At 29.7% G+C, this 13,308-nt stretch overlaps 1 protein-coding gene across 1 annotated transcript in view; it reads right to left on the minus strand.

Moving 5' to 3' along the window:
* Positions 1–5,767: 5,767 nt before the first annotated feature.
* The window catches only part of LOC117172151 (cytokine receptor), a 56,842-nt gene continuing 49,301 nt past the window's right edge, over positions 5,768–13,308 (minus strand). Inside the window, exon 12 of the mRNA XM_033359953.1 lies at positions 5,768–11,289. Within this exon, the coding sequence (XP_033215844.1) occupies positions 10,024–11,289 (1,266 nt within the window). The 3' untranslated portion in view covers positions 5,768–10,023. The remainder of the gene's footprint in view (positions 11,290–13,308) is intronic.

The raw sequence follows: 13,308 nt of genomic DNA on the forward strand, positions 1-13,308 counted from the left end.
GATGAAAAAAATGGATTTCTTTTACGGCTTATTACGTAGTGTCCCGTCGGTTTTATCTGTCGAAGAAAACTAAATACTCAAATGACTGTACAGCGTATCGGGGATGAATGTCTGAAATCTAATACATACTTATATCCGAAATTCCTTTTTCAAGTGGAAACAATGAGGATTGCATATTGTACATATACAAGACATATTTTCTATATAATGGACGTCGCTCAGTAAGATCGACGGTTCGACAAACATTGCAATATTATAATAATTCTTTCAAGTGATAGGATAGTGTTTAATCGTTTTATGTAATGTAACGATATAGCGGAGGGTATGGCAGAATAAAAACGAAAGTTCTGTATTTAATTATCCGTTTATTATGCATATTTATTCGCAACCTACTACTCTTGTCCCATATGTGCTTTATTAATTTACGTGCCGGCGTTGGGACTCTCCACACTTTTTACACCATTAGCACACTTTTTTAAGCGATCGTCCCATTTTGCTACTATTTTTAGAAAAAATATTCACTAAAGACACTATTTTCAAATCAACAAGAAGAATTTCGAACAAAAAACGAATTTTTAGTCAATTACGAACAAAAGTGTCATTGAATATGATGAATTTCCAAGCCAAAAACATGAGCTTTCTATGAAAGAGTTGAATGTTCCACTAGATAGTTAGATTTTCAACCAAAAAGATCAATTTCCACACATGAAAATGAATGTTCTGCTCAAAGAGATCATTTTTCAACAACATACATACATTTTTAACCGAATAGTTGAATTTCAAACCAAGAATATTAATTTTCTACCAGAAAAGAAAATTTTTCAACAAAATATGTTTACTGAATATGTAAACTGATGTTTAGTTGTTTACATCAGTCATTAGTTTTTATTTGCTTTTTCATAATAAAAAATATTCCTATTTCTGAAAAATTCGAATTGTTATTAAACTACAAATCTAGCCCTAAAATAAAACTACTGTGCGTTAGGTCCTTTTCTTCATGGACGGTCACATATAAAGTTGAAACAAACCAAATTAATTCTCTGTGAAAAATACTAATTTTTAATAAATTATATAAAATTTCAACTAAATACTTTGAACAATCGATGTGATTTTAGTCCAAAATTTATTTTATTAATATTTATTTTGATATTTTTTCTACATTTTTAAAAATAGTTGAATTTTGCTGCCATGAAAATAGAGCAGTTAAAGTTTCATTACGGAGAAACAATTTTCAAGAAATAAACGAATTTTCTACTAGACTGTTTAATTGTGTACCAAATAGATCATTTTATACCATATTGTTAAATTTTCAAGCCAAAACGACAATTTTCTCTTGAACAGTTAAATTTTCAACCCGATAATATCCATTTTCAACCAAATAGTTAAAAGTAAAAATAGTCTTTAACTAAATACATAAATTTTCAACAAGGATTTTTCGACTAGAAAAGAAGAATTTTTAGCAAATGCATTTTGAACTAACTACTTTGACAGATGGATCATGGATGTGACATTATAGTCCAAATTTTATTTGATTAATTTGTAGTTTCCATTTCTTCCGATTCTAACATTTGTTAACTATATTAATTAGTTGAAATTTAGTCCAAAAAATATCAATTTTTAACCAAAAATGGAGTGGATAAGTTCTTATTTAGTAGAATTAATTTTTAATGGAAAAAAAGAATTTTCTATATGACAATTTAATTATGTACAAAATAGTTAAATTTAAAGCTTAAGTTGAATTTATAACACGAAAATATGAATTTTCAACAAAAAAAGTTAATTTACTGCCAATCAGTTGATTTTTCAACAAAATAGTTAAATTTTCCATTTAATGATATAATTTTTAACAAAACAAAAAGAAAACGAATTTCGAATAAAAAATGTCACCCAAATCACCAAAAAAATTACTATTTTAAAGAAGCAGTTAATCTTTCAACCAAGGAGTTCAATTTTCGACCCGAAAATATGAATTTCAACAACAAAATATTTTTTCTAAAAAATAAACACTTTAATTTCAGTAGCAATACGAATTTTCAACAAAATACTACTTGATTTTTAAGCAAAAATTTATTTTTTCCAACAAAAGACTAATGTTCATAAAAATACATAAATTCTCAACCAATAGTTTAATTCTGTATTAAATCATAGTTACTACTATTTTTTGCCAGTTGAATTTTCTACCCAAAAATGTGAATTTACAACAAGTTTTTGGTTTTAATCCCAACAGATTAATTTGTCATTTTTGGTTGAGCTTTTTCTTATTTTTTTGAAAATTCAACTACTTGGCTAAAAGTTAAAATACTTTGTTTGATAAAAATGTTTTTTTTTTAGAATTGGTTGAAAATCTAACTATTTTCATTGAAAGATGTTTTTAAAAATTGAAAATTAATTTTTTAACAGAATAAATATTCTAATATTCTAAAATTATTTAAAATTTTAAAAAATTGTAAACAATTTGTAAAGAATTTGAGAACAAATTTAGAACTTTTGAAAGGATTGAAGAGAATAGACAAAATTTCTTAGGATTCCTGGGAAACTTTTAGGTAGCACGCAAATCATGCTGCTATCTTTGACATTAATTTGACCATCTTTATTTGTTATAGTAAGATTTTCCAAAATAAGTCAATGTTTCTTCCAAAATAAGTCAATTCTCTGGATAATTAATTAACTATGTTTGAAAAAATCCACTTTTTTCAACAATGTTTTGGAAATTAAAAAAGAATGAGGGCCAAATAGGATGGTCTAAATTTTTTTCCCCGAATTAACATGTATATCACATATTAGGTGAATTGAATTGACACTCAACGTTTCTGTTGATGATTTGGTAGAATACAACTGAATAATGACTTTTTATATGATTCATTTCGAAAAATTTAAGAATATTTCAAATAACGGTTTTATTTTAGAAAAATGTATTCACAAAAAAGAGTTTGTTTAAAAAATTATTCTCTCACTTTTATCAATTATTTCTCGATGAGTAAAAATCCAAAACAAATAAAAAATTTTGATAGAAAATCGCAACTTTCTAGCAATTTTTCATTAGAATTACAATTTGTATTAATTTTCGTATTTCTAGAAATTATGGTATGTTTCTACAATCAGGTTTGTTAAATTGCATTAATTATTACCTCGCTCTAAGTGGAAGGTGGACAAAAAGTTGAATATTTCATAAAAAATCACACTGCTCTAGCATTATTCAAAGAGAATACTTAAAATAATAAATTGTTTAAATAATTATGTTGGCTAACTTTAATTAAGTATTAACTCACTATAATTGTCAAGTTGAACATAAGTTAAAAATTCGGAAAAAACTGCAACTTACTAAGAATTTTCTGAGAGAAGATAACTATAATAATTTCGTTAAAGAATTATGTTTGTTAACTAGAATTAATTATTACCTCAATCTGATTGAAAAGTTGAAAATAAATTGAGAAATTCCGTAAAATCAATTTTTAACTCTATTTAAAGAAAAAATTGCAAAAAAGAATCAAAAATTGTTTTGATCTATTGCAAACACTTTGTATTTAAAAAAAACGCAAAAAATCATAACATCCACTTTTTAATATTATACAGAAGTTAAACATTTTAAATGAATTTTAAACATTATTTTTAAATAAGCTGCGAACCCCTTTCTTGCCCCAGAAACATGTTACGTCTCGATGTAACCTCATTATTTTAGCAAATATTGACAACTTATTTCTTCCAATTTCTCTTCCTATGATTTTATAAGTTAGATAACAAAAACTTATTGAATTAAATACAAATATCTACAGCGGTCTTGAGACCGCATATATTGAATGGCATAATTTGTACCATGCATAGTATAATAATATACTAAGGAAAAATTGTACATAAACAATAAATGGTAAATAATGAATTACAAAAAATATATGTGATAAATTCACATTGTCAAAGATTTCAAACATTGCACAAAGATTTCGATAATTTCACAAATATTACCAAACATTTCAAATATTTTTCAAAGATTTGAGTGATTCCCTAAACATTTAAAAAACTTCGCAAATATTTCGGATAGATTTGAATTATTTCACCAAAATTTTACGTTAGATTTCAAACAGATCACAAAGATTATAATTATTTACCGAAGATTTCACAAGGAATTCAAAGGTTTAGTAAAAGTTCTAGATAGATTAAAAATATGTCACAAAGATTTGAATGATTTCACAAATATATCGAAAATTTCACAAAGATTTAAATGATTTCCCAAACATTTCAATAATTTTACAAATTATACCAGATATTTTAAATATGTCTTAAAGCTTTCAGAAATATTGCACGAAGATTTCAAAAGGATTTGAATGATTTCCTAAGGATTTCAAATATTTCGCAGATTACAATAATTTTACCAAAGATTATCTAAAGCCATAAAGCTTTCATAACGATTTCCTCAAACATTTAGGAAAGAATTTATTGTAATTTGATGATAATAAAAATATAAAAGACAAAAGAAAGGGAGGTGGTTGGCTGCCTTTTCATTTTTCTTTTCTCTTTTTTTATTTTTGTCCGAAATTTTTTTTTCAGATTACAATAGGATTTTTTATTTTTTCATTATGGTCCAAATTTGGTCGTTGGATTCTTGTTTTTTTTTTAACTGGAGTTTGCATCAATTTGATTATTTGACGTTAAATAGGATTTTTAGTTTGGATTTTAATCTAATTCAACTTTATTAAATTTTAAATATTTTTAATATGTTGCAAAGATTTCTAAAGCTTTCATAAAGATTTGAAAATGTTTTGAATGATTTCCTAAAGATTTGAAATATTTTGTAAATATTACAATGCGTTTTCAAAGATTTCAGATAGATTACAATAATTTCGAAAACATTTGAATAATTTACAAGTTTTACCATATATTTTAAATGTTATAAAGCTATCTAAAGCTTTCAGAAAGATTTAACGAAGACTTCAAAAGGATTTGAATGATTTCCTAAAGATGTCCAATATTTTATACGATTACAATGTATAATAAAGATTTCAAATAGATTAAAATGATTTTGGAAACATTTCAAAAATTTTACCAATTTTAGCAAATATTTTAAATATGCCCCAAAGATTTCAGAAAGATTTTCTAAATATTTCAATGATTTAAAAAATTTTCTCAAATATTTTAAATATCTAGTAGATTTCAATCCATCAATCAATTCATTTATTGTAATTAAAAAGGGCTAATGCCCGATTACAAGGGGTGGTACAATATCTAGTAGATTTGAAAAGCTCTAAGAGATATTTCACAAAGACTTCAAAAGGATATGAAGGATTTCCTAAATATTTCAATGATTTTCCAAACATTTTAATAATTCTAGAAATATTACCAAATATTTTTAAAGTTTTCAGAAAGATTTCACAAAGATTTCGGATACATTTGAAAGATTGCACAAGCATCTCAGATTGCACAAAGATTTTTATAATTTCATAAATATTATTAAATATTTCATAAAAACTTCCAATGATTTCACTAAGATTTAAAAAATATTTGAATTATTTTCCGAAGATTTAACTAATTTCACAACAATTGTAATGGTTTGGTAAGGATTCCAGATAGATTTTAAAGATTTCAATATTTTAACAATTGCTATCAAATATTGCAATAATATTTCTAAAATTAAGCAAAGATTTCCAATAATTTCAGGTAGATTTTTGAAAAAATTCAAACAATCCACGGCTTCTGAATCACCTCTATTTAGTATTAAATATTACATATGTGTAAGGGTTGGACATTTTGTAATAAAGAAGATATACACATTCAATTGATACAAATATTATATATATTTCAGTATAATAATCGTTATAAAGTAAAGGCCATTTAAGCGCACTGTGTCGATTAGCTACAGTTCAGAGGTAAAACCGAATACGTTTTGTTTTCATTATTTTTGATGATAGCGTGATCCATGTATGAGTATTGAAAATAAGTATGTATATTCTTTACAAGCAATCGCGCAACATGGCAAGGATTAATGGCATACCTCAAAGGTAGAAAAACGGAAATGAGAATGCTGAACTTGGCGAGTTCATGCAATGAGAAATAAATAATAAAACCAAGAAAAAAGTAGTAAAAATATATTTTACAATACTCTGTACAAGATCTGATTGTAGGATATTAGTGTTGGTGTAGCGTTATCGTCATTTAACAACACAGCGATATATCATGTAATAATATTATTACTATCATTAATATTATTATTATAGAGTAGCGCAAGATTTTTACAGAACTTGTAAACTTTGTGCTAGCAACAGATAATAATAATTCGGAAGTGTAATCTGTATCACTCGCAACAAACCAACGCGCAAAAACTAAAACAGTACAGGGAGCTCAAACTTGACCAATTTTCTATTTCCTTTGTCCAATACGCAATAGTACGCTCTACTAAATTAATCTATATTTCTTAATAGTATAATTCCAACTTCGCTATTAAGTTCCTTTTATAATCATTAATTTACCAACTGGATTTAAACCCTTCTGGCCAAGAATGTTTTATATATATATATACCTATTTCTTCCACTAACATTTTTTTCGTTATGAAAAAGTAAACGATAAAAATCGATTTGATCGAATTCGGCGTCATATTTTTAAAAGGCAATTCTTGGAAATCACAGTCCAGTTTATAAAGAACCTCCTGGGGTCATTGCACTAGGATTGACATAATAATATCCGCATTCAAAAATGGTTATCACAAATCACAAGGCAACGGAATTTTAAGCAATGAAAATAGAAAAGCTTACCGGATTCCATCAAGTTTGATAAGTTTGAGCTCCCTGCAAGTGTCGTGAAACTAGTAATCAATAGACATCTTAAAACTATCATCTATTCCACTAAATTATACATTTGTCCGTTTGATTACATAAAAATATGAATATAAGCGAGCGCGAGAGAGCGCCCGACTTCTCTTTAAGGCAAATCAGTTAATTGTTATATATAAACCTGTACTTTATCGAAATACGTCTTATATTCCACGTATAGATCATTCGCTATCTCAAAAATCGACGCTTAATTGATTTTCTTCTTCTTCTTCTTCTTCTTCTTAAAATTGACCTTAAAATTGTAGTGCATGTGCAATAAAGTACTTTTTTCATTTATAAATATATATAACAAAATAGGGCTATGTACAATGGAGATATGTAAGCTAAAAGTAGACAAACACGACCTAATGTAGTCTGAAAAGTTTTCCTATGAAAATTATCTCTATGTCTAAATGAGCATGCTTCGTTTAGAAAAGTTATGCGATGTGACGCATCGACAACCCTTCGAAAGGAGGGAAAACGACGAAATAAATTTTACGGCAACAGATTATCTACGAAATTCAAATTCGCTCTCTTGCACCGAAGCTGCAATTATTCCATTTTTTTTTTTTTTTTTTTCAATCCTCGATAAATATACCCTATCAATACTTCTTACATGATTTTTAGGCATTATTTCATCCTAATTAAAAAAGAAAAACCAAAAAAAACACTCGCTTTCACTCCACCTTTCGCTTTCGCGAATTCTTTCATAAAAGTAATAACACTATAAATTCTAAGCTCGTTTTGCCGATTAGAGACTTAAGGATGGTTCTTAACTCTGAATAAGAAGAAGTGCGAAATTTCGAGGTTTAAATGCCGTTTCAGAAACTTTTCTTCGTTCTATGTTTTTTTTTCTTTTTGATAAAACAAAATCGGTACTCGAATAGTTTTTTTTCTGTATCGTAGAGTTAGTATTCGTAAAATATGAATTTCACGTTTAGTTCAATGCATAGTGCCAAGATTCGTAGTGGAAAGAGCATTAGAAATTTCTTCAACTTTCAAAGTATGTATTTTAAAATTGAAGATTAATTGTCTTCGTTCTAAAATTTAATAAAATTCGATTTAAGCGCAAAATCGAAATTCGTTTTAAGATTTGAAATTCGAAATTTAAAAAAGCATTTAAAGATACATTTACAAAATTCGTTTTAAAATTTTGGCTGCAATGAGAACACGTAACTGCCCATTGCTTTTCACAAAATGATCTTTTGCAAAATAATTTTTTTATTACGTAAGATCTTTTCATCTATTAGGTAGAAAAAAGAATTATTTTAGAATTTGATGAAAACAACGATAAAAAGATCTATATAAATGCTTTAATTTTTTAAATTAATATACACAAGTTGAAGAATTTTAGAAATAAGTTCTTTTCCACTTTGACTTGTCTTGCAATTAACAAATCAAAAACGAACAACTTGAACTTCACAATTAGCATGCACATTAAACAACGGAAATTTCAGTATTCGTAAAAGATATAACACATAATCAGTTACATGATTTGTCGGTAAACATTTTTTTTTAAAAGACAAATAAATGGCGAGAACAAAAATATGAGTCGAATATTGAAGCTCGTATAAATGAAAAAAGGAGTCCTTCGCTCAGACTCATATATTTCTCTCAATGACTAGCTATTATATTATGCATACATATATTCTTGTTTTCGCCATCAACACGAACATTGAATAGACATTTTCACGTAAAAATAATCTTCCGACTTGCTGTAAGTGTTCGATTAGTCTTAAAAGTTTGAAATATGCATTCAGAAATGTTTAACAAATCCATCCATCCATTTCTCTTCGGTCCAACATTAATTTCAATTATTATCCTAACTTCCGAGACTGTAACTCTGGAAGAGACGTATTCCCCAAAATCTGCTTGCCACAATTTTCTTTTTTATCGAAATTCGCATTGCCGAATAGTCATTTGCCATCATTTTTATTTATCGCCATTTATTTACACTAATTTTTATTTTTTCTAATTGCCACTTTTCATCAACTTTCGTAAGCATTAGTCAGAATAAAAATTATGTGAAATGGTGATAAGGATAAAGAAAAATGATGTCAAATGACAAATTATGGCAGGTAGATTTTGGGGAATATTCGCACGCCTCCTCTCTGGCAACTATACAACAATACAACGACGTTATAAAAAAAAATCAACCTGTTTAGTATCGAATTAGTAATCTCATTGCAACTGAGGAACCATGGCCTAAATTCCGTCGCATTTTTTGTTCGTTTCAAAGAGCTTGGGTTTTCGGACAATTGAGCGCATGGAATCGTTTGTACAAATATAATGGCACTTGCGACAGGCTTAGAGATCTAATCAAATAGCACCAATTTTCTGGACCTTCTTTGATTTGGATATTGTTATCCAAGCTGCCTACAGTTTTACATTTTATACCAAATCGTTCAATTGAAAACATATCAAACTTGGGTACTTATTGGAAATTCCTACTAAAAGATTTATAAAAATTGAGGTCATCAGAATGCTGAAAAAAACTGTACAAATTTTTTAGAAAAATTGCATTTACTTTCCTGTATTAAGTTCGTTTGTAAAAAGGATGGATTTCAAGTTCATGCAGTAAAAAATCGGATAAATGCAATGATGCATTCGTGAAAAAGCGGAAAAATGTATCCCCTGATTTATGATTCGGTCCACTGATGATGCTTCGATTGATTCTCAATTTACTTTCGTTTCATTCAAAACCAATATCGTTCCTTCTTTTTATTGAAAACATGAAACACTTTAGCCTGTCGACGCGTGTGCCAGTAAATAAACTTAATCTATTCATATGGCTACAACATTTTCCCTATCATTTTGTCACGTAACGCGGTAGGTATATGATACAAAAGTGATTCGTTTTGTACATACTTTCATAAAAAAAAGAAGAGGATACTCACAAATAAGAGTACAGCGTGGCTCTGTCAGGCATAAACTCAGTCCGATAGATCGAAATATAGCTAGCCCGGAACCTCACTTCAATGTGAATAAACCGAATTCTAAATGGGCTACAAAAAACTTGAACTATGTCCGTACTTACTATCAGTCGTGCACACGCTCCACCTAAATCGTTGTGTAAGAAAAAAAAAGTCTTCCACTCGATTTGGAGAGCGTCTCTGCGACAAAGTTCGATGCCTCGAACTCACCTCCGACAAGGAAGCACAATAAGTCTGTCTCACAATAATAAAGTTATTTCGTTTTCTTTCAATAGACTTCTCGATAACTTTCTCACTGCATCGTGCCGGGCGCTATCGTAACTTGACTATATTGTTCTTCGGACTGAGGATTACTCTTCTGCTTTCCAAGTAGCTGATTCTCGAGTTTGGGATTCTCCGCCATCATGACATATCCCCTGGACTTTTCCTCGGTCTTGCCCTCATCTTCCGGCTTGGGCTTCCAGCAAATTGTGAAATTCGAGGAATCCTCCTCCTCGCTCACATCAATTTCCACGTCGCTGGTATCCACCTCCGGAACAGTAGTCTCTAGATCAGCCTTGATTCTCTGCTGCTGAAGCATTTGAAAGATAGAGTTTGGCGCGGAGTCGAGGGTGACATAGGGTTTCGAGGAGAGGTCATCAGTGCCGGTGGCAACCCTGGGCGGATTCATAAAATTGGGGATCGAAGCGTGACTAACGTAGGGCTTCGAGGAGGTGTCAGGCGTGAGGTGCGTTGTCGCCGGACTCGTGGAAACAAGTGGACTGCTACACGAGTCTGAAACTAAGGTTGGTGCAAAGGAAACCTGCGGCTTTTCAGGATAATCCACAAACGCACTTTGCACATAGTCCTTGGGCACTTTGTCGGAGAAAGTGTCCAGATTTGATGATTCCTCCATCTCTGGGAAGGTGATATCGTCAAAGTCTGGCAAAGGCACTATTGCCGCTATCCCCTTTGTTTTCTGCTCGAGAGATGCCAAACTTACGTAGGGATTCGAAGGCTTCGCATCTGTGGCTGAAATGGTTTTCTTGCCTGAGTCTTCCTCGGATGTGTAGCCTGGGGGTGGCATCATACTCACGACACTGTAACCGCCCAGGTTTGTGTTTTCTTTTTGAGGAATTGGACTTGGGTTGTTGGAGATTTCCTCGGAAGATGGCATGCTCATGTAGCCAGTGGATGACCAGGTGTGTTGAGAGGTCGTGGAGCCAGTGCTGTCGGACAAATTCGGCGTGGATCGAGCGATCGATAGCGTGTCTGCTATGATTGGCTCTCCGGTTTTTGCCGCTTTCATGTAGGGATCCCAGCGTGCGGAATCTGCCGTTCCTCCAGGTCGTGCGGTTCCCACGTTCCGTTGTCGCAGACTGGTCGGATTCCAGGCAGCAGGAAGCTCGAGTAATTTGTTTGGTGAAACGGCGATTGGATCGACATCGGCTCCACTGTCGCTCGAAACGTGAGATTCTGACGTTAAGGAGGAGGTCACTGATTCGTGTCCACTTGAACAACCACTAGAATCTGCAGATGATTGTCGCGTATGCTGCTCGCCAACTTTTTGTAAAAGTTTCTGTAAAAAAAAGAGGAATTTTTTCAATATTTTTTGCTATCAATAAGATTATTCTTAATATTAGACTTAACAGTGAACCCGAAGAACATTTTGGGCTACTCTCGAATATTCAATGCAGGACCAACCGTTTCTGTCACGTTCGTTAAATTCAAGTTAAATTCCAAAGAATTCAAATGGATTAGAAACATTTTTTAAGTAAAAAGAATATCATTGATTTGAGTAAAATTGGAATAAATTTAGAGGAATTTAGAAGTAAACGAGAAGAATTCGCTAATTTAAAAAAAAATGAAAGGTCAATTTAAAAAAATCAAATGAATTGAGGTCAATTTAAAAATATGAGAAGGTAAAGTTAAAAATTCAGGGTAAGGTTTAAAGAATTTAGGAACAAATAAATAAAAACTTTAAATTCGGAAAAAATCGATTGAATGGAACAGAATTGAGTGGATTTAGAAGAATTTAAGTAAATTAAAAAATTCAAGAGAATTCCAAAGAATTTAAAAGACTTCAGGGTGAATTCAAAAAAATAATTTCAAATATCTTAAAACCTTTGAAACTCTACTAATGAATTAAGTTTCAAATGAGCTTAAACAAATTAAACAGAACTCAAAAGATGATGATGAAATGTCTAAGAATTAAATGTGATTTTCAAAGACTTCAATATGAATTAAATGAAAACTTTCTAAAAATTCATTGAATTGGGTAGAATTGAGTGAATTTACAAGAATTCAGGATGAATTTTAAATCTCTTCAAATTTTTAAAACCCTACCAATTTATAAACAAAAAAGTGACTAATTACTATAACACAAATCAGAAGAATTAAAATGAACTTGTAGTAATTAAAAAATACCTAAAAATTGTTTAAATCCCTTGAAAATGCCTTGAAATCTTTTTAAATACACTAAAATATTTCAAACTCTTTGCAATCTTCTGAAATTCCTTGCAACCTTTTAAAAATCTTAAAAAAGCCAAGAAATTTTAAAAAATATAAAATATTTCAAATCCTTTAAACATTTGATCAATTAAACTTAAAAATTCAAAAGAATTCAGGGTGAATTCCCAAAACTAATTGCAAAACTCAATCTTTGAAACCCTAAAAATATATATCGCTTCTCTTGAATAAATTCTTAAAAAACAACTGAAATATTATTAAATTTCGTAAAATTCTGAAATCCAGGACAAAATTATTGAAATCAAATTCCATAAAATATTTCAAATCCATTGAAATCCTATAAAATACCTCACTTCTCGTGAATAAATACTTTAAAATCCACTAAAATATTATAAAATGCCATGAAATTTTATATTTCCTGAAATCCTTGAAAATTTATTAAAATACATTTTGAGCTTCAAATCCCTTAACAAATCATTGAAATCCTTAGAAATCTTACAAAATTCCTTAACCTAAAGTGTTTTAAACGTTTTAAAATCTCTTCAAATTAATCAAGAATTCTTGGAATCGTTTAAAAATCCTTAAAATATTTCAAATTAAATGCTCCTGAAAATGCTTCGGAAGTTTTAAAAATACTCTTAAATCTTAAAAATCCCTTCAAATTATTGAAATCTATTAAAAATTTTTCGGAATTTTGAAAAATTTTCTAAAATATTTCAAAAATATTTAAGAAAATTCAGAAATAGGTATAAACCTCAATTAAATATTGAGTAAACAAAGAGTTAATTTATTGAAAAAGTGAAAAGTTTTTCAGTTGCTTTTCACAGAAATGCCCTGATTGTTGCTATTTTTCAAATCGGCAGACTGTTGTAAGCTACATTTTTTTTAAGTTCCATTATATAAATAGGGTACTGAATATAGGATACAATAAGCGATATAGGGACCGGCCTATAAAGCCTGGACTGTTCTTATATTTCATCTGTTATCATTATTGATGTCACAGGGCTAAGGGTGGCCGTTTTAATCAAAGAAATACGAGGGTGGATTGATAAGTTTCCGGCCTGACCAAGAAAAACAACGTTTTTAAGAATTTTTTTTTTTTATTTCTCAACATAATCTCCTCCAAGGC

Source organism: Belonocnema kinseyi, chromosome 4, assembly GCF_010883055.1.
Source record: "Belonocnema kinseyi isolate 2016_QV_RU_SX_M_011 chromosome 4, B_treatae_v1, whole genome shotgun sequence".
NCBI lineage: Eukaryota > Metazoa > Arthropoda > Insecta > Hymenoptera > Cynipidae > Belonocnema > Belonocnema kinseyi.